Below are 21,224 nucleotides of genomic sequence, written 5' to 3'. Positions count from 1 at the left end.
TGTAACTCGTTGAGTTGTTCTAAGCCAACGAGACAACGCTGAAAATCATCAGACGGCGTTTGTGGGGGGAGATAGAACAGGCCAATAAGAATACGTTCTTTGTTTGCATACTCGATTTCGACGAACAAGCTCTCAGGAACGTTTTCTAAATCTTGACGCCTCCTTGAGCTGTAACGCCTCTCGACCGCGATCAACACACCGCCTCCCGCTCCAGCTCCTTGAGACAAGTCACGGCCGCGCGAGTACACAACAAAACCAGGCGGAAAGTAATCAGACGACCCGATGTTAGGATGTAACCAAGTTTCCGTTAGACAAAAGATTGAGTAATTAGACACTGTAACGTTAGAAAAAAAAGTAATCGGCTTTTGTGCGTAAGCCGCGGACGTTTTGATAGAATAAATCTACGTCAGGCACCACTTGTCACTGGTCGTGGAAGGTCCCTCTGAAGCGTGGAGCATGTCTGTCCGAAGGGTTCCTCTTAAAGGTTTAAAAAGGCAGGATTTTGGCCCCACAGCTGGATCAGTAAGTTTCTCAAAATCCTCCGCAGCCACGGCCACATAAAAGGAGGCGTATGTGTCGAAACGGGTCTTTACACGATGGCACTCCGCTTTGTCGTTTCCTACGGAGGACAGGTGCGAAGAGACGTCTTCGCAGATGGTATCCGGCGCCAGCTTCGTGACAAACAGCGCTCTCAGACCCGTTGACGGCGAAGCAACGGACAGCTTCGTGGCCTCGGATGCCCCGGGCGGGGCAGCATCGGTTCCAGACGTGCTGCTCGCCCGTCATGTGCACAATCTTGGGAGGCAGTCAGATTGATGCGGTGATCCCGCCCAAACCCGAGAAATGCCGGAGGCCCATCTGACGACGATCCCAGCGATCCCCATCGGGGAAGATTTCCGGCTGGCGGCAATTCAGACAGGCCGGGTGGGAGAAGAACCAGCGCCGGCGGTGGGGTCAGCAGATGCGCAGACGGTCCGTCACCCCCGTTTCTCAGTCTCAGGGCAGGCACGTTGGAGGGTGCCGCGGCAGCGCCGCCGGCTGATTTCCTCCAGCCCGCGATTTCGGCGCGGCACGCCCTCACGTCGTCCCGCAGGGAGCAGACGAGCGTCGCCTGTCGCTCGGACACTCTCGTTGTCTCAGCCCTGAAACGCTTGTTTTCTTCCGCAAGGTAGGCCACTTGGTCCGTGAGAAAGGATACCCCCTCCAAAGCGTCGAGGAGGAGACCGTGCAGTAGCCGTCCCGGCGGCTACTGCCGAGACGGCAGTAGCTGCCAGGAGTGTTGTCCGGGGCGGCGATTTGTACACCAGTCCAAGGTGAGGCCCTCATTTGCGGCTCTTGGTCGCCTTAATCTGACATCGCCAAAGTGTTTCCGGTCACCACCATGTTTATCCTTCGGCCACTGGGCTAATGAAGTGCTTCCGTCAACGCAAGAAGTATGAGGCCTTCGCTCAATTGTTTCAACCATTACCATCGGCGTCCTTCAAGCTTATATTCTGTGGCGTGTCTTTTACGCAAGGTCCCTTCTGATATTCCTGCAAGATCATCGGTGTCATCATGTCCCATCATGTCCCTGCGCTGTGGTGTGTGTGAGCTACAGTTTTAACGGCGTCCCGAGTGCCCTGTGCCAGAGTGCAGGATAGCCGCTGTGGTGTCTCGGCGCTACAGTTTTCGCGGTGTCTTCGGTGATTTGTGCCAGAGCGTACCATACTCGTTCACGGCCCGCCGCCAGGCCAAAAACAGTATTTTCCAACTGACGCTTTTATGCTTTTCCGGTGAGCCTGGATCGATTTATTTTTATATCAGTTTGTTTAATAGCCACAGTAATACTCTACGCTGTCTGTGAACTGCGAAATCTGTTAATCAATCATTCTAACTTACCCCGTGCCGTTCTCTCATCCCAGATTATTTCGCGTCACACTCTAACTATAATGCCTCCTAATTGATGTGCCTGTCTTGACCCTCCTCCTACCGACGGGAGAATCATGACATGTTCTGAATGTCGTGATCAATATCATCTTGGCAAGCAGTGCTCTCACATTGCGGAGAGTACTTTCAAGAAAATGGGCAAGGACAAACGCAAGAAATAGGTGTGCAGAAAATGCACAAAAAACTTTAATCACAGTCCAGTTTCTCTGACACAGAATTAGAGTCTATATCTCAGGATGGATCTAGCTCCATCTCGGTTCACCTCGATGCCGTTAACAAACAATTTTATCTTCTGCATCACCAGAAAGAAAGTGTGGACAGGCTTAGTGACCTGCCTACAAACATTGAGGACCTGTTATTAATGAGACCGACAGTTGAGGCCTTCAAATAGACAGTGGGAGAAGTAGAGGATTTCATTACATTCTTCTAAAAAGATATGACTCTATTCTGGCCCTTGTCAACTCAAAAGACAATGAGGTGAAGCTCCTGAGGTCAGAGATCTCCTCGCTGCAGTCTACAGTGTCTGAGCAGGCACTGGCAATACAGCAGCTACAATCTGACTTGAATGATAAAAAACAGGACAGTCGGCAGTCAAATAAAAAAATCCATGGACTTCCTTGCTCCCCTAATGAAGACAGAGGCGGTGTTGTGAAGACCATTGCAGTAAAACTTGACATACCAGGTTACCTCGATACTGAGATACATAAGGTCCGCCGCCTCAATGGCATGCCTGAATCCATCACACCTATTCTAGTCCATTTTGCCTCTACGGACATCAAACAAAAGTGGATGAGTACCCGAAAGAGACTAAACTTGCTCTCTCGCGCAGATGGCTCACAAAAAGTATATTTTAATGAAAATCTCACCAAAGGAAACAAAGACTCTTCTGGCCAGCCAGAACAAGAGGCAAAAAAAGAGGCTATAGTTTTGTGTGGGTCAAAAATGGCATTATCTTTGCAAAGAAAGGGGAAAGCTTTACTCCCATCCGAGTCTCCAGAGCTGGAGACCTCGATCCGATTGTCTAATCATTGGCCGCTTTAATCACTGACCGCTTTAGTTGACCTTTATGGCCGACTATCAACACTTCTCCGATCTGTCTTCACTTATATTTTTTTTTTCATCCGGAAACAGCACCCTCACAATTGTACATGTTAATATTCGAAGCATCAGGACATTCTGGGACGAGTTTCAAGTTATTACTCAAAATACAAAGCACATTGTAGGTGTTTTATTCTTAACTGAAATAAATGTACATGATATATCCCAGGGACCCTTTACGCTGTCTGGGTACCAATCATTCCTTAACACATGCGACTCATGTCGTGGAGGCGACGTAGCAATCCACGTTCAAGACAAGTGGTACTGCACTGAATTAAAGTTATCTTTCACACAAGCCGAGTACTTAACTATAAAACTTTGTAATAGCTACATTAATGTATCACTTGTGGCATTGTATAGGCCTCCATCATGCAACGTCCTAAAATTACTCGATGAGCTTAATGTAAACCTCACTGACATTGGCCCGAATGATAAAATTTGTCTTTTGAGGGATTTTAACCTTGACATACTGAACTCCACAAGATGGAGCGTCTGTGACTATTTAACACTTCTTTCTAACCATGGTCTCGCCCCTCTCATTCAAGCACCTACAAGAGAAGAATCTCTTAACAAGAAACTTGTTTTTTTTTTTTTTGCATCGATCACATCAACGTCATAAGTTCTGGGGTGTCTGCTAAGTCTTCTGTCATCTCACAAAAGCTAGCCAACGATTATCTTGTGGCGTGCCAAACAGACGGCGGCATTCTATCAAAACAAGACAAGGAACGTCCAAGGCAGATTACAATCATTAACAGTCACAAGTTTGACAGATTAATCGCATCATATGATTGGAGTGGCTCAATAAGCACTAGCGACAGTTTAACGGCTTACTCGGAGTTACTTGACGCGTTCGGCTATTGCACAGAAAAGAGTACAAAAGTCATTACGACTAAGAAACGAAGACAGCAGCATGTTTGGATAACAGACGATGTTCTCTCAGCTATTGAACTAAAATATATCCTATGGGCACGTCTCCGCCGGTCACCTAACAATCCGCAAGCAAAACTACAATACATAAGCCAAAGAAACCGCGTAACTGCTGTTATACGCTCTGCAAAGCGAAAGCACTACCACCGTAAGTTCGTAGACGCGCATTCTGACACCGCAAAAAGTTGGTCCCTTGTCAATGAAGTGAAAGGCGGCAATACACGACGCACTATCAACGAAGTTACTAAGAAACACTTTCACTCAAATATGACCCTTGTGGCGAATAGCTTCAATAGCTCTTTTGCTTCCGTTTCTGACGTATCTTGCCATGAACAAATTACCACAAACAATCAAGAAAAATCTTGTTTAAATACTGCCTATCTCCCAAACATGACGGAAAAAGATCTACATACGCTGCTGTTTAGCTTTCGACCTCAGAAAACTCCTGGCGTAGATAATATAAAACTGAGCGTTTTGCGCCGCAATTTTCACGTTTTAAAACAAAAAGTTTGTTCTCCACATACTAAATGAAATCATTCTCACTGGAGCTTTCCCTCTAAATTTCAAAAGCGCAATTGTAAGGCCCCTTTATAAGAATGGCGCACGTGACGATGTAAAAAACTATCTTCCCATTTCTATTCTTCCGTGTCTGGCACTGATTCTGGAGAAACATATTTTAAAATCGATGAACGACTATCTTGATAAATACAACCTTATATTGCCTAACCAATATGGTTTTATTGCCGGCAGCGGCACTCAATTCTTACTTGAGGAGATGTCTGATATCTTGCACATGTCGTTAGACAATAATCAATTTACATGTGCCCTTTTTCTCGACGAATCCAAAGCATTTGATTTCGTCCGTCACCAAATAGTTTTGAACAAACTTTACAACTACGGATTCCGAGGTCCGTTTTTTTGCTGCTTCAAAACTTTTTGAGAGACAGATCGCAGCAGGTAATGGTTTGCAACAAAAAAGTGCTAAGGTATTTCTCAAGTCAGGTGTACCACAAGATTCAGTCTTGTCCCCCCTGTTGTTTAATATCTACGTCAACGATCTCGCTAGATTCACATCAAGATGCTCAGTTTTTCAATACGCAGATTACACATTGCTGTTATCCACTCATATCAGCCCGCGCAGTGCAATAAACACTCTACAAGTAAATTCTAAGAAAGTCATGGACTGGTTCGAAGCCAATCAAATCAGTGTGAATGTACAAAAAACAAAGCTTATTTGCTTCCGCAATCTACTTAAACGACACTGCATAGACATCCCCTTTTTATTACACCCCTCGTCTTGTGTATCTTGTACCTGTACACTCATTCTATACCATAATACACTCAAATACTTGGGACTTTTCTTCGATAGCGATCTCTTCTGGAACACACGCCTTGATTATCTGGCCAAAAGAGTCTGTTATACCATACAAAAACGTTCCTCCCAATCTCCGTCAGAAAGACATTCTTGAATGTTCTTGCGTACGAAGTTCTTCGCCATGGGATTAGTATCTTTGCCGATTGCTCAACCCTCTGGAGAACGAAAATTGACGCCATGATCTGAGAAACATCGCAAAAAACGTTGCATATAACGCGGATCTATACCAGGACGATGATATATTCTCTTATGTGGGCTTGCCGCGTTTTCTACCCCTTTTTCATAGATTTGTCATCCTAAGGCATTATTGTCTGAGTCAATTTGAAATACCTCGAACGGTCCAGCACTCAAGAAGAAACAGTGAACGCTTTATAATTCCTCATGTATAAACTAAATATGGAAAAAGTGTTTGGTCGTATTATGTTCCTCGCATATTTAACAAATTAGCAGATTGTCTTGATCAAATCGACTCTCAGCGTGTCCTAAAGAACGCATAAAAGAACTGTGCTTGTAGCAGCCTATTGCATTATACACTACTGTAATCTCTCTAGAACCGACAGGAGGCTGGTTATCGTTAGCATGTAAGTGACTGTTCGACCATCAGCCTATATGTCCAAATGAGGTTTAAGTGTATAGATGTATTTAAGTGTATATTTACTTGTAGATCTAGGCATGCACGTCTAATGTGTCGTGGTACACTCGATGTTGTATATAAGCCCAAGTACTCATTTAGTTGCGTGTATAACCTGTGAAACAACTTTAAATTGTGTATAGCTATCTCGTATTCGCGCCTGAAAACAATCAGTCTCATCACTACGGGGCCTAGTTGCACAAGCCGTTCCTGGCTTCGACAGACCCGCCTTTTACGTGCTGATAAAAGAACAAGCCGAATAAACTATTATTATTATTATTATTATTATTACAAGCCTCTTTTGGCTTTCGACGGACCCGCATTCTTGTATGTTCTTATGAAATACGTGAAATAAAAAAAATTATTATTATTATTATTATTATTATTATTATTATTATTATTATTATTATTATTATATGTGCCCCACAAGCCCTTGTTGGCTTAGGTGAACCTGCCAGCTGCTCTTTTGAACTAACCCCGCGTAAAGAAATGTATTATTAGTATTATTATTATTACATTATTGTCTGTACCTGGCTTTATGAGCTCGTGCAGTAAGCATTATTATTATTATTGAGCACAATCAGATGGAAAGCATTCCCGTGTTTTCTCTTAAATACGGTAGCGCTTCCGCTGTCTTTTAAAAAAGAGCATTCTTTTTTATAATCATTTGCCATTACATTACCTTTCTTTGGATTAATATGATTTCCTCCTTTTTTTTCTATTTCCTGCAGAAGTGGTCAAATACACATCCCGGATAGTGCTTTGATGAACTCGTCCTGCTGTATGGCCTCCATGGGACAAGCTGAAAACTGACAACTTAGAAGATTACTTCGGAATGTATAGGCAACTAGGTTACTTCTAGTATCACGTATCTAAATTGCACATTTACGAAGGTGAAAACAAAATACTGCTGAGGAGCACGTCGTCAACTATCACTACATCTAGCAAGGATGGAAACTGGGAATATCTTTACAAGCGAAGAGATACTTGACGCCCTATACCTGCAACGTATTATGCCTGCATGCAGTGTGGCCCTGGGATGTAAAAAAATGGCGCACAGCCTCCCGGCCCTGGGCTATATGGAAAACCGTGCAGTCTACACCACCTTGAAAAACCTGAGGGGCAAAGAATGCAGGGCCGCATCGACAGAACGAAACGAGTTGGCTACTGTTTGCTCGCACAGGAAGCCTACGCTCTCGCAATGAAACTCGTTATAGGAAGGCTTGTTTTTCCTGGTGTAAATGCCGTAGAACACAACTATGTTCTTCAGCAATCGGTGATGCCCAGACAGCGTCAACTTGTTGCATATCTCATAATGTAACAACTACTCGCCAAAAAGGAGACTTCCAACTTCGACGCCTGCAAAAATTAACATACAAGTGAGCTCTATTTGAAACACGTGTTGTAACAAGAAAACGCTTGTGCGCTTTCTTGTGACATTTTTTTTCAGCAAGATGAATGTCCGCATTAATGCCAAGAATGCCAAACAAAAGTACCGGAAAGCTGAAACTCTGCAATCAAAGACACATCTGCCGACCGTCACTGATTTCAAAAAGCGAACTCGGACCAAGGAAGGGTATGTCTGACGCCTGTGTAATGATGAACCCACAGTGAACCCATAGTGATGATTAACCCATAGATAGAACCCATAGCTGAAGCATGTGTTTGAATGCAGTGAAAATATTCAACTGACAAACCTTTCTTGCAAAATGACAACAATATTGTGGGTGCCAGTGCAACATCTAAAAAGAGGAGAAGCTAAGGGATCAAGGCTAAATAAATGAGTTTCTGTCAGGCCAGAAAGGTGCTTGCGCTTCGTCCTCGTGCAAAGGCAACTGTTCTATGAAGTCTGTGCATCTGTGTGTGCGTGCAGATAGTTGTGTTTTTGTAGCAGTCTCTTGGGTGTCCTTATGGTGCTACGAACCAAATGCCGACATGCTGCACAGAGTGTGTTTCTCGGTGTCACAAAATCTATAGCATCCAAGGTGCATGTGTATAAATTTAATTCAAGACGGATATTTGCAGAACTTATGGATACTAGGAGGCTCGTTTTGCAGTGTTCCAAGATGATGAATTCCTTATTTACGACCCTCTTCCGTATTGTAAACGCAAGCAATTTTGACTATTAAGCTCCCATGCCCATTTCCGTTTGCATACAAAACTTGTTTTTAGCCGCCCAAACATACCTGTGTCGTTTCGCAAACTCGGTAATGTCGAAGTACATCAGCATATAGGGCAACGCTCAGGTACTACGGTACTTTTGTTGCAAAGATAAGCTGTCACATTATGACATTGCCAAAAAACAGGTCACAGGTGTTTTTTTCAATGTAGCAGCAGATAGGTTGCTGCAAATGAAGTACTATATTTGAACAGAAAGAGTGAATTGAATTCCTGAACCTACACAGATATATCACAGGTCTAAGAAAAGTTTGTCAAAATATGTGCAATAAATTTTTCAAACTATGATATTTCAGAACCCAAGAAACCAACAGATGACAATTTTAGAATGTTATTAATTTTATACTTGTCTGGCAACTCGGGTCCCGTTACTGTTGCATCAGGTGTTCCTAAGGGTAATGTACTCAGGGCTATAATTTTTCTAATATATATCAATGACCGACCATCACCAATTAAATCGACAATTAGACTATTTCCTTGATAATTGCGTCATTTACCGAAAAATTAATACACCAAATGACCACAATATTGTCCAAGAGGATTTAGATACATTATCATCATGGTGTTCCCTATGGCAGATGAACATTAACACTCGTAAATGCAAACAAATATCCGTAACTAAATCGTCCACTAAAACACTAACTCACTACTCATTACTTTCACAAACACAACAACACTCATCATCGTACAATTAAATTAGCGCGTATATCACAGACACATTATCATGGAACGAGCACATCTACCAAATAACGAGTAGCGCACTAAAACAGTTGGTTTCATTAGACGCATATTATATCTAGCTCCCATTGAAACAAAACTGTTCGTGTAGAAAACATTTGTCCCCCCAATATTAAAGTATGCAAGCACAATTTGAAATCCGCACCTAAATTACCAAATCTCAAGGCTCGAATCTTCAGAACAAAGTAGCGAGATTTATGTGCAGTGATATATTAACTGAAACTAGTGTTTCTGCTTTAAAAAGCTAACATAAATCTTCCTCATCTAGAACGAAAACAAAAATAGTCTAATCCTGTTTTTTTTTTTCTTGGGGGGGGGGGGGGGGGCTTTATATTACTTAAATGCCAATTTTCAATCTACTTACTGCCGGGCTGCCAAGTTCATACCATCCATATTAGATAATTCCTGCAAGACTGAATCATTTTAGTGCCGCACTAACGCATTCCTCTTTTCTGCCTCAGTAGCATCACTGAAAGGAAGAAACTACCCAACCATATTGTGACTGAGCGATATCCCATGTCATTTAAAAACAAGTGCATCAAGTTCTGTAACTGGAAACGTTGATTTTTAAAACCGCACCATAACAATGACATGTCTATAAGTTTTTTTTTTCTTTATGTGTGTGTGTGTGTGATTTTTACTTTTTGGTTTCTATGTTGTTATGCTCAATTACTTTTTCGTCTTTTATTTTTAATCCCCCTCATCTAATGCGTGTTCGGGTGCCTTTGAGATGATTAAAATGAAATAAATTAAATGAATGCCTCTGCACATTTACCCGATTTGTAGTTCATTTTATCCGGTCCCACTACTTCGATTATTGCCATTTTATAGGGATTATTTTTAATACAACTCCCATGTCGTTCAGAAATAATTACACCATCCAGTTTATCGCTTAAAAAAAAAAATCTCTCTCAAGACATCACTTTCTTGTATTTCACCACAATAATTGTAAATTATAATAATTTTCGTGCATTCTAATTTTTTTTTCATCACTCGGCGTTCACAGTTCTCATGTTAGCTCAGAAAAAATAAATATTGCGAAAACCCGTGTTTCAACGACGTAAAAGCTACGGGCGAAGCCTTCAGCTCTGCTCTATAGCGCGGCGCCCGTCAGCCTGCTGCCGTGACGTCACTGGAGTCGTGTTCTCGCCTTCCTTTCCAGGTAGTGTTCGCCCTAGGCGGCGCTAGCGTCGAAACAGAAGAGCGGGAGAGTCATGCAGAGGAGAAAAGGGTGAGGAATTCACGAAGGAAAGGAGAGGCCTTAGTCGCGCCATCTGCCGATTTTTACAGAAAGCAGACAACAGAGTGCGTCTTCTGCTTGCTGCGCCTATCGGGAGATGACGCCACAAGTTAAGAGCGTCGGTTAGAAAACCTAAATTGTCGAGAGGGTCCATCTCAAACCAGTGTTGTACGGAACGGCGTTCCTGGAACGCGTTCCTTTTAGGAGGAACCAAGGAACGCCGCCGTTCCGTTTTACATCGATGGTACTGGAACGGGAACTTGTTACATTATTACTGGAAAAAAAAAGAACGGCGTTCCCTTTTTTTTCCTCTCGGGGTTTATTTTGTGTGCTCCTCACTTGGTAACAGTGGGACACAGGAGAGCTAGTGGACATCGATTTATTTTTTTCAATGCCCGAGGCTGCGGTACTAAAAGCACAACGTTTGGTAAAAGAAAAAGTCACAGAAAGAGGGTTGTTTCAAACTCAGCTTCTTTCTTTGGTTCCATGAATTTTTATACACTCAGAAATCTAAGGCCGACTACAGCCATCACTGAACTTCCACGAAGAGACCTACAGTTACAACAAAAGAACAGGTAAACAAACGTCGAATTCACCCTTGTATTCCGAACATTGGGCTATAAAAAGATACAAAAAAATTAACCTTAATTCTTTCTCCCCTTCTCCCTCACCCTCAAACTGAACAATGAATTCAACCTCCAGGAAGAAGGACTTGTACTTTTCAAGACTGACCTTCCAACAGCCCTGCCCTCTTTTTCATTTGCTCGTTTCGGAGACAACAACATCGGTAGGAAACTGTTGTTAAGTTCGAACAAGAGACTTCGTCAGATTGAAACGTGTGAGGTTGTTGTGAAACGCTCGTGCCATGTGGGGTAACAGTACATTTGGCTCGTCTTAATCGCTCACCACAAACATGAATATGGTTAAAAGCTGATATTTTTAAATGTGATATATCAACAAATGAATCCCTGCTTCCGCTGCCGGGCAGGAATCTGGTTCTCAGTTTCCTTCTCGCCATTCCCCCTCGCACTCTTCTCCCCTCCTCTCCCCACAAGAGTATGTTTCTCAGCCACTTCCAGCAGAAAGAAGTAGGCTTTCCCTCTTTCTCGAATAGAAAGGAGGAATTGAGGGAGAGTCTAATCCTTTCTGGCTGCTCGTCAGCCTTTCAAACTTGGAGAACATAATAGCGCTTCACGACAGGGTCGACGAGTAGGAACGAGACAACACAATGCGCTAACTTCAACTGGTTTAATCGTCAGAAAATCAAGGGTATAAATACTCTGCATCATCGCGCCATTGAACCAATCCCAAGCCACGCCACTGATGGCAAGAACTGTGTCTCTTTGTCGCCCAAATTGATCGACGCCACGCTGACACATCGATCCCCGTAGTTTTTTTATCAGGCCTGCCTCTATAATTTCCCTTACCGTCTTATCTCTATGTTTTCTAATAACAGGGCACAAATTAAATTCAGGTTTGCACCCACAGTCATGGCAGTGCATCGACAAATGACCGTCACGCTGTCCGCTAACTTTTTGGTTGTGCTCGCGCAATGTGTCATTTAGACATCTTCCCGTCTGTTCAACGTACTTTTTACCGCACGTCAGCGGGATCTCATACACGACGCCTTCTGCGCAATCTACAAACGGGCTGCGATGCTTCTTCACGCAGCCAACCGGTGGTTTGCGGTAACTGTCCGTCATTTCGCAAAACTTGGCAAGCTTTTCCGGTGCAGAAAAAACCACCCAAGTATTTACGCGGTTTGCTATCTTTTTGAGATTGTGTGCGGTTTTGTGCGAGTAAGGCACAACCGCCACCCTTTGTTTCTTTTGGGCCACATCCTGGTCTGGACTCGCTATTACTCGTAGTTTCTTTAAAACCTTTTCTGCAACCGACACTAGGAGCGTCCCTGGGAAACCGGCAGCCACCAAGCGTTCTGACTGCTCCTTCAGACCTGAAGGCATCGCATGATGACACGACCTTCTGATGGCGTTCACAAAGCACAAATTTACAATTCCTCTCTTAACAAGTTTCGAATGGGATGAATTGAACGGCAACAGGGGCTTATTTGCTCTTGGTTGGTATTTCCAACACATATGTTGCTTCGAAAGTGTGAGCCTGATACCTAACAACTATATGACGTTGTCCACAGGTACCTCGTGCTTAAGCTTGAGAGGATCTAGGACGGTACTAAAAACTGTTAAAAGGCTGTTCACCAGCGAGGGAAAGTGAGAAACATCATGGTGAAAAAACTTTCAGAGACACACGGCGTGGATTAGTACGCTCAGACTTCCTGCGTCTTGATTCGTTCTTACGCGTTCTTCTCGGCTCATGCAGCAGTCTGATTGGGAGCGGAGAGATAATGAAATGCTCAGGACTTACCACACCCCACGCTTCTCAGGTTGTCAGTGACTGACAACCTGTTTGATGAGACGGAGTAAGAGAAGCTGCTACACATTTTATTTTAGCATAAAGGAACGGTAACGCTATCCGGCACGGAGCAGCTGGCGTTTAATTCGTAGCGGCACACGAAGGAAAATGGCTTCTATGCGTTAGCCACTAAATTGTGGACGTTTTGGAAGAAGGTATGTGCTCGCCGGACTAGTCAGTCAGCCTCGATTCATTTTCTCACTTCGCTCCTTGGACCTCAGGAAGCGCAGAGTGCGTGATGACGAGGTGCAAGACCGATGGTCGACTGATCCAACAATCCCATAGATTCTAATCGACATACTGGTTTAGCGGTAAGCTATGTATAGTGCCCACGTTCATGCAAAAACTTTGAAACGTTCCAGCATTAAACGTTGTATCTTGCGTTTCATTCTTTCAATCAAGAAACTATTACCGAGAGGAAGGGTCTGATATGTGTCCTTCTGTCATGCATTCTGTAAATAGTTGTACGCAATGTAAATGCGAGAATCCTAATTTTTATTTTGTAAACAAGAACGAGCACTGTTAAATATAAATATGTTAAACATCACACTAAAATAGCTGCAATTCGAAGTCAATGTAGCCTAGAAAAGCAAGCAATATTTATCGACAATACTATAATAAAAATGCCGCGGCCAGATAGTGTAACAGCGGCTTCCTAGTTAATTAATTGAGAACATGCTGCCATTCGTGTGGTCTAAGCAGAACGGTAAGCTCGTTGAATATAAGGAAACACCAAGATAGAAAACATATTCCTAGAAATGCAGGCATACTTGTTCTACTATCAACGTCAAAGGTTGGTAGGAAGTTTTCTTTATCGATGCGCATGAAGGACAGCAAAAGTGGCTTTAAATGTGACAGAAAAATAGGACCTCATTCTTTTAGCCTTAATCAGTGGCCTAATACCCTGGTCATCTCAAATGTGGATTATTAAAAAAGAACGCCCTCTAAAGGCGGATTAAGCTACACAACGAGTTGAAAGTATAGTTACTACAGCTTACAGGTTGTTTCACGCGTTTGCATTTCACTACGACAGGCTGCGATACAACTGGTTGTCAAACCGCTTGTGGCTGCTCTGTTGGCAGTCACGAGCGCGCTTAGAAACGGTACAAGGATCATGTGACGGGCTAGTTGGTTATACATTACGAATTTAAAAGTAGCGCTAAAGACGAGGACAAGTAGAAGACACAGACACGGACAGGCGCTGACTCGCAACTGATATTTAGTGAAGAATAAAAGAAGATAAAGCAGAAGTGCAAGGACATATACGAAATGAAAAGGAAGACTAACCAAAACGAAAGAAAGCAACAATTCTTTTTGACTTCAAAATTAAAAATAAGAAAAAAGTACAGTAAAAATTAAAAAAATACACAAAAAAAAATTCAAATGAAAACCTACTCTAATCAAATGAAAGAAAGAAAAAGAAAAAGGAAAAAGAGGACTCTGAAAATCAATCTAGTTAAACAAAGTTCTCACACAAAATAATGTAAGTAATGCAATTCCTTCGCCGATAAGGCTACCTACGGTGCACTGATGCATGTATCCCCTTTAGCTGCTATGACTTGCGCCTCATAAATTTCTCTTGTTCTTTGATCACTGAACTTCCTTAGGATTTTTGTTCGATGGAATAGAGGAGTACACTTGCAATCTCGTACATGTAGAGCAAGATGTCCCGCATCTTGCTCTACATGAAACAGTTCAGCATGAACTGTTTGAAGCAGTAAATGAATCTATTGAAGCAAATGGAGGAGTAGCCTTTCAAAGTAATTGTGGCCTTCCGGTAGAATCATTTCTAGAGCTCTTAAAGGTTCTACTTATCACCCACTGTAGTCACGTTTAATGGCAAGAACTACGTTCAAAAAAGGGGAATATGCATAGGGTCATGCGTTGCCCCTGTGTTATGTAATATTTTTCTGTCCAAGTGCGACCGGGCTATTGCCGACAATCTTCCAAGCGGCCAAGTAACACGTATTTATAGATACGTCGACGACTACCTCATACTTCTCTGTAAGCGTTTGGAAGACAGCAACACCGAAGCAGTTCACGACGTTCACGCCACCTTTGTGAAACATTCTCAAGGACTCAAATTTACGCATGAACTACCCACAAACAGCGTCCTTAAATTTTTAGACTTGCAAATGACTTTCCAGGACAACCATTTGTGCTGGATGTGTTCACCAAGATCAAAGAAAACGCTACTTAGATTCAACTCAGCTCATTCCAAACTCACCAAAAGAGGAATCGTGACCAATTCCTTAAGAGCGGCGTTAAACAAGTCGTGCCACCATTCAGCCGGAGAGAGCGTCACTAACCAAATCGAGAGACTGCAAGCTCGGGATACCCCTAGTCCATCTTGATGGATGTGGCAGAAAACAAATTAATGCATGAAAAAATACAAGACCGAAACAAAGAGAAGAGGAGCTGACCAGCCATAGTGCCGTACATCCATTTCATATCACATAACTTGAAAAAGGTAGCCAACAGGTTTGATGTCAGGGTGGTGCTATCTGCACCTGACAAGTTGAAAAGGCTGTGCTCGAAAATAAATTTTTAACACGACAAACAGGACAAATGCGATGTCAAGCATGTCAATAAGTTTGTGAACTGCCTTAGAGGCGTAGTATATGAGATTTTATTCTCGTGTGGGAAGGTGTACGTGGATCAGACTGGCCGGTGTGTCAACATGAGATTGCGAGAGCATGCACTGTCTCTTAAGTCTTCACCGGCAGGACATCTTGCTCTACATGTACGAGATTGCAAGTGTACTCCTCTATTCCATCGAACAAAAATCCTAAGGAAGTTCAGTGATCAAAGAACAAGAGGAATTTATGAGGCGCACGTCATAGCAGCCTAAAGGGGATACATGCATCAGTGCACCGTCGGTAGCCTTATCGGCGAAGCAATTGCACTACTTACAATATTTTGTGTGAGAACTTCGTTTAACTAGATTAATTTTCAGTCCTCTTTTTCCTCTTTCTTTTTCTTTTTTTCATGTGATTGGAGTAGGTCTTCATTTGAATTTTTTTAGTGTACTTTTTAATTTTTACCGTACTTTTTTTCTGATTTGTTAATTTTGAAGTAAAAAATAATTGTTGCTTTCTTTCGTTTTGGTTAGTCTTCCTTTTCATTTCGTGTATGTCCTTGCACTTCTGCTTTATCTTCCTTTTATTCTTCACTAAATATCAGTTGCGAGTCAGCGCCTGTCCGTGTCTGTGTGTTCTACTTGTCCTCGTCTTTAGCGCTACTTTTAAATTCTTAGAAACGGTGGCACAGCCGGTCGTAGCCAAACGCAGGTGTGCGGAGTAGCCTTAAGAAATGTAGGACGTGTCTCGTCGCCCAACCAGTTCTTTTTCACGCGAACGGAGCAAGGAGTAGAGTGGAGAAGGAACGCGTGACGTCACCCTACGTCATTATAGGGCAGACTGGAAAATACTCGCCGCTGTTCTCTCCCAGGGCCCACGAGCTCTCAAAAATCTGTCGCGGGCTATTGCCTTTTTTTATTGATTTCTCGTTTGTTCACAGGTTTCCGAAAGTTTTCGTGGCAGTCCCTCGGCCGGCTTCTGCTCTAACGTAATACCGCACTTGGGTACAGCCGTCGACCTGCAGCACAGCCCAACCTTTGTGTGGTCGCTGGTTCGGGTTTCACCACTTTCCCCCCGACTCCGAAATAGCAACACAGCGGGTTTCGTTTTATGCGAAGGGACAAGTTTGTGCCCAACAAGCAAAGTAATGCTCTCTGACGAGTACGCACAACACACACACACAAAAAGAGCTTTGCCAATGCAAAAGACAGGTTTTGATATAGGAACGTTTGTATGAAACTCGACGCTATTCTGATTGTCTTTTCACACAAGAGGAAGTCAACTAAGCCAATCTGAGGAACCGTTACGTAAAGGAGAAACAAAACGTTGTAAGAATGATTTATTTATTTATTTTTTTTATACAGTACCTACATCGCCCAGGGAGCATTACATTAGGGGGGTTAAAATGCATAAAAGATGGTTGCATCACACTTGTTAAGCGGAAGTAAAACATAGTGCTTGAAAGCACCAATAAACACAAAAAAACAAAAAAAAAGAAAAAACATCAATGATTTGTTGCAAGAAAAAAGGAATACAATCAGCAAGCACACTACAAATTAATAACCTAACAGAAAACACGATATAAGTATAACTAATAAACACTATACAGGATATTGCACAATGTGGAAGTTTTATAGGTCCGATAGGAGAGAAGAAAAGCTGGCATCTGAGGTTTCTGTCACCACAAGTTTAGGAAGGGCGTTCCGCTCATGAATGCTCTTTGGAAAAAAGGAATGTTTAAACAGTTCTGTTCTACATCCAATTTCTTTTATTTTAAGCGAATGATCTACCCTTGAGGAAATGTAATCAGGACTATGAAGATACTTATCCTTGTTAATGCGTGTGTTTTGTAGGAAAATACTTCTAAAAAGTTTTAATCGCAAACACTTTCGCCGTGAAGCCATCAAGTGCCAGCCAAGTTGCTCTTTAAGTTTGGTGACGCTTGACCGAAAGGCGTGGGTATTTGTAACAAAGCGCGAAGCTCTATTTTGTACGCGTTCAATTTTTTAGGACAAGTTGAGGAAATGAGGGTCCCACACTGAACAAGCGCACTCTAAGATAGGCATGATGTTAGTAGTGTATAGCAAAGCTTTTATATCCTCAGGAGCCATTTTAAAATTCATTTTTATAAAGTTTAGGACACGGTTCGCCTTAAGTGTTACTGTGTCCACGTGCTTGGCCCAAGGAAGAGTGCGGCTAGAATAGACCCCTAAATACTTTACCTCCGTAACCTCTTTAAGATCAATGCCATTTAGATTATACCTTGATAGAAAAGAGGTGCGTTTTTTGCTAAACCGAATATAATTGCATTTATTAATGTTTAGGCACATTCCCCACCTGTTACACCACGCCGCCACTGTTTCAAGGTCAGTCTGGATTAAGTAGGAATGATCATCGTTGCAAACTTACCGGTAAATAACGCAATTATCCGCGTATAAGCGAATACTAGATGTTAAGTTTTGAGGAACGTCATTAATATAAATTAAAAACAGAAGAGGTTCAAGTACGCTCCCCTGGGGAACTCCTGACGTAACCGCTGCATACGAGGATTTAACACCATTAACAACTACACACTGAGTACGATCAGTTAAATAACCTTTCAGCCACTTGATAAGATAACCAGGTAACCCCAAGGATGACAATTTGTGCATAAGAAGGGAGTGAGGCACTTTGTCAAAAGCTTTTTGGAAGTCTAAAAGCAAGCAGTCAGTTTGTATATGTTTATCTAATGAGAGAGAAATATCTTGGACAAATTCAATCAACTGCGTAGTGCACGACAGACCCGAGCGAAAACCATGCTGCTGCGGGGTAAAATAATCATTTAACTCTAGATGAGATACAATATTTGAATATAGGATGTGTTCTAGCAGTTTGGAACAAACACTAGTCAGAGATATTGGCCTGTAATTAGATACCTCGCGTTTGAGACCTGCCTTATGGACGGGTGCAATATTAGCAGTCTTCCAATCCGACGGCAGCTTGCTCGAGAAAAGCGATTTGTTTAACAATATAACTAGGAAGGACGTAATCGCGGCAGCACACGATTTTAAAACGTGGTTAGGAATTCTATCGGGTCCTGTGGCTGAATGAGGTTTTAAATTACAAAGAAGTTTAAGTACACGATTAGCCTCAATTACAAATTCTGGCATTCCATTAAGTTCTGACATAGATGGAACCAATTCGTCTGTCTCTGCTGGACTAGAAAAAACAGACTGAAAAAATTCATTGAAGCAAACCGCTCTCTCTAAGTCGTCCGAAGTCAATTCATTGTTCTGAAGAATTGGGGTATACCTATGCTTTCGTTAATACCCGTTCTTTTCACACTTTTCCATAATTCTTTCGGGTTGTTAAGCAACCTGGGACCCAGGGTAGAGAAAAAATGCAGTTTAGCTTCCTTAACCTCTTTTTGAAGGCGTAATCGAGGCATCTAAATTCACTTTTCGTTGCTGAGTTTTTTTTTTATACTTAAGAAACAGACAACGTTTTTTATTTAGGAGTCAACGCAAGCTTTTGTTTATCCATGGTTTATCGCGTCTACGCCTTCCTGATAACATTTTACGGGGAACATATTTATCGATAAGAGCCATAAGTACACTTTTAAACAAAAACCACAAATCTTCAATGTCAGGTGACGTACATGAGCATTCAAACTCGGGGAGGAAAGCCAACAGGTCAAAAGACAAGTTATCATAATCACCCCGATCGAAAATATACACTTTTTTGGGGCGTGACTTGATGATAACATCGCGCTTGCACGGTATTTGTGTAACTACAACTTCATGGTCACTGGGGCCCGGTGTCATCATCACTGAGGACACACTAGAAGGACGATTTGTAAAAAAAGGTCTAGAATAGATTCCCGTGCACTATATATTGTTGGAAGGGACACGAACTGTTGCAACTCATGAGTGTTTATCAGTTCATCAAACGTGGTATAAAGAGAGAGTGAATTACGCAAATCATGTATATTTTCCACCCAATCTATATCGGGAAGATTAAAGTCTCCACTAAGTACGACGTCATCAGGGGTTATTGCTGACAAAGTATTAGATAAACACAAAAGGGGATCTAGTGCATTATTACCCGGTGGTCTATAAAATGAGCCGACTGTTAGAAATTTCGAGCCTCGCAGTTTGATTTTACACCAAAAAGATTCGCAAATACAGTCGTGAAATTCAAGGGCTGTGCTTCTTAGGTCTCTAGACACAAGTAAGAACACACCCCCGCCCCTTAGATTTCTATCTTTGCGGTAGACCTCATAGTTAGCTGGAAATATTTCAGAGCTGTCTATAGAACCATCAAGCCACGACTCCGTACCAATAACCACATCAGCCTGTGCTGAATTCAGAAGAAAGGCAAGTTCGTCTTTTTTGTTTTTAAAACTTCTGCAGTTGACAGTTATGAAGACTAGATTTTGAAAGCTAAGTTCTCCATTTCCGCTTGTATGCTGTGGTGGTTACCGGGCATTTTCGAACACAGTGCCATTATCTGGATCGTACGTATACGTTCTGTTGCCTATAGTTAACTTGTTGTATCGCAGTTTAAATTGCGCGTTCTGCTCACTGGCGTAGTCTAGAAGTCTGCGTCTTGCAAACTGTACTGCAGGGGAAAAATCGTCGCTTATAGAAAAACCACTTCGTTTTAGTTTGAAGGCCTTAGAAAGAACCCTTTGCTTGTCTTTAAATGACAGGAACTTCGAAATCAGAGGGCGGTTTTTATGAGCAGCAAAGCGGCCAATCCTGTGCACTCGTTCAATGCTAGTAGCTTCAAGGTGTATATCGAGCTTATCGGCGAAAAGAGATAAAGCCTTAGCCTCTGAAGCTTCCCATGTTTCAGCCGCCACGTCGGGCAAACCGTAGATGAGCAGCTTGTTTCTCTGAGATTGATTTTCCAGTTCTTCTTGACGCGAAGCTGTTGTTCTAAGCTGCGTATCCAGTTCCCGATTTGACGCTTTAAGTTCTTCAAGTTCTCCCCTCAGTGGTTTAATTGTAGCCACATCGCTCTCAATTATAGCTATACGAGTAAATAAGCCCTCAAGTTTTCTTTCGAATGTGGTTTGCAAATCTTTGATGGCTTTCAGTTCGTTTATTACAGTCTTTTGTCCTTCGTGCATACTAGGAATTAGTTGCATTGATTCAACTAGCTGATTTTCTTGCGCGGCGGAAGGAGGGCCGGGATTTAATTCAACGTCACCGCACAACAGTAGCCACAAGAAATAGAAAGCACACGAAACCTCTCCGAAATCAGCAGGTCAAGCCGCGTGATCTAACGTTAGCAAATACAGCATGGGGTGGAACCGGCAGAAGAGCAAACCCAAATCTAGAACATTTAGGGAGGCTGGCACCAACCTGCATGAGCAGCAGAAAATGAAAATGCGTGAAGGGCACCGCCATGACTGTGCCGGTTCCACGCCCCAAGCCGAGACTGTCGATTTCCGCCTTTTGTAGGCTGAAAACAACGAGACTGTCCTCCCAAGGTTCGTAGGCTGGGATCGGACACTGGCCAGAAATGGGTGCCGGACATGTTGCGAGAATGGTGTCATCGAGAAGATGCGAGTTGAAGGCGAAAACAGGCATAGCCGATGGTGGGGGATGTTCCGTGTCTTTGCTGACGTTGCGTTGCGATAGCGATGAAGCACCACGACGCACGACCTGCATGAGCAGCAGAAAACGAAAATGCGTGAAGGGCACCACCATGACTGTGCCGGTTCCAGTTCGGCGCTTTAAAAGGAAAGTGAAGCGGTTTTGTATTTGAGAAAAAAACACACATTTTCTTCATTTGGCCTCCAGCGTCACGAATATCGAAATTTTTTTTTTCGAATTCGGTGCACGGAGGCTACAGAAAATAATTTTTAAATTACAGTTGAAGGCCCTCTTTCCTGGAGCGTGGCGTGATATACAAATTTTTGGGAATCTCCACTCTCGCGCAACTTCAGCGTCTATGAAAGCTATGGTCCCACACTCTTGCTTTTCTTTTTTTTCTTTTTTTTTTAAAAAAAGGTAAAAAAAGACGTCATGGCCGGTGTCAGTGCGAGCGAATAAAGACGCTTTGCACACGCGAAAAATTCCAGCCGCCCCATTGTTGACCATCTCTTGATTTGCC

The 21,224-nt window shown here is 42.7% G+C and overlaps 1 protein-coding gene across 1 annotated transcript; it reads right to left on the bottom strand.

Moving 5' to 3' along the window:
- Window positions 1–19,578: 19,578 nt before the first annotated feature.
- On the bottom strand, window positions 19,579–20,818 carry LOC121837114. The gene is made up of 2 exons (XM_042292582.1): window positions 20,471–20,818; window positions 19,579–20,355 (listed from the first exon to the last, which is right to left on the bottom strand). Exons 1-2 carry the CDS (start codon window positions 20,816–20,818, stop codon window positions 19,579–19,581), a joined length of 1,125 nt encoding a protein of 374 aa, XP_042148516.1.
- Window positions 20,819–21,224: the final 406 nt, after the last annotated feature.

Source organism: Ixodes scapularis, unplaced genomic scaffold (assembly GCF_016920785.2).
Source record: "Ixodes scapularis isolate PalLabHiFi unplaced genomic scaffold, ASM1692078v2 PGA_scaffold0__279_contigs__length_252992795, whole genome shotgun sequence".
Taxonomy (NCBI): Eukaryota; Metazoa; Arthropoda; class Arachnida; order Ixodida; family Ixodidae; genus Ixodes; species Ixodes scapularis.
Note: the sequence above shows the minus strand (reverse complement) of the source record. Positions and strands in the feature narration are given on the sequence as shown.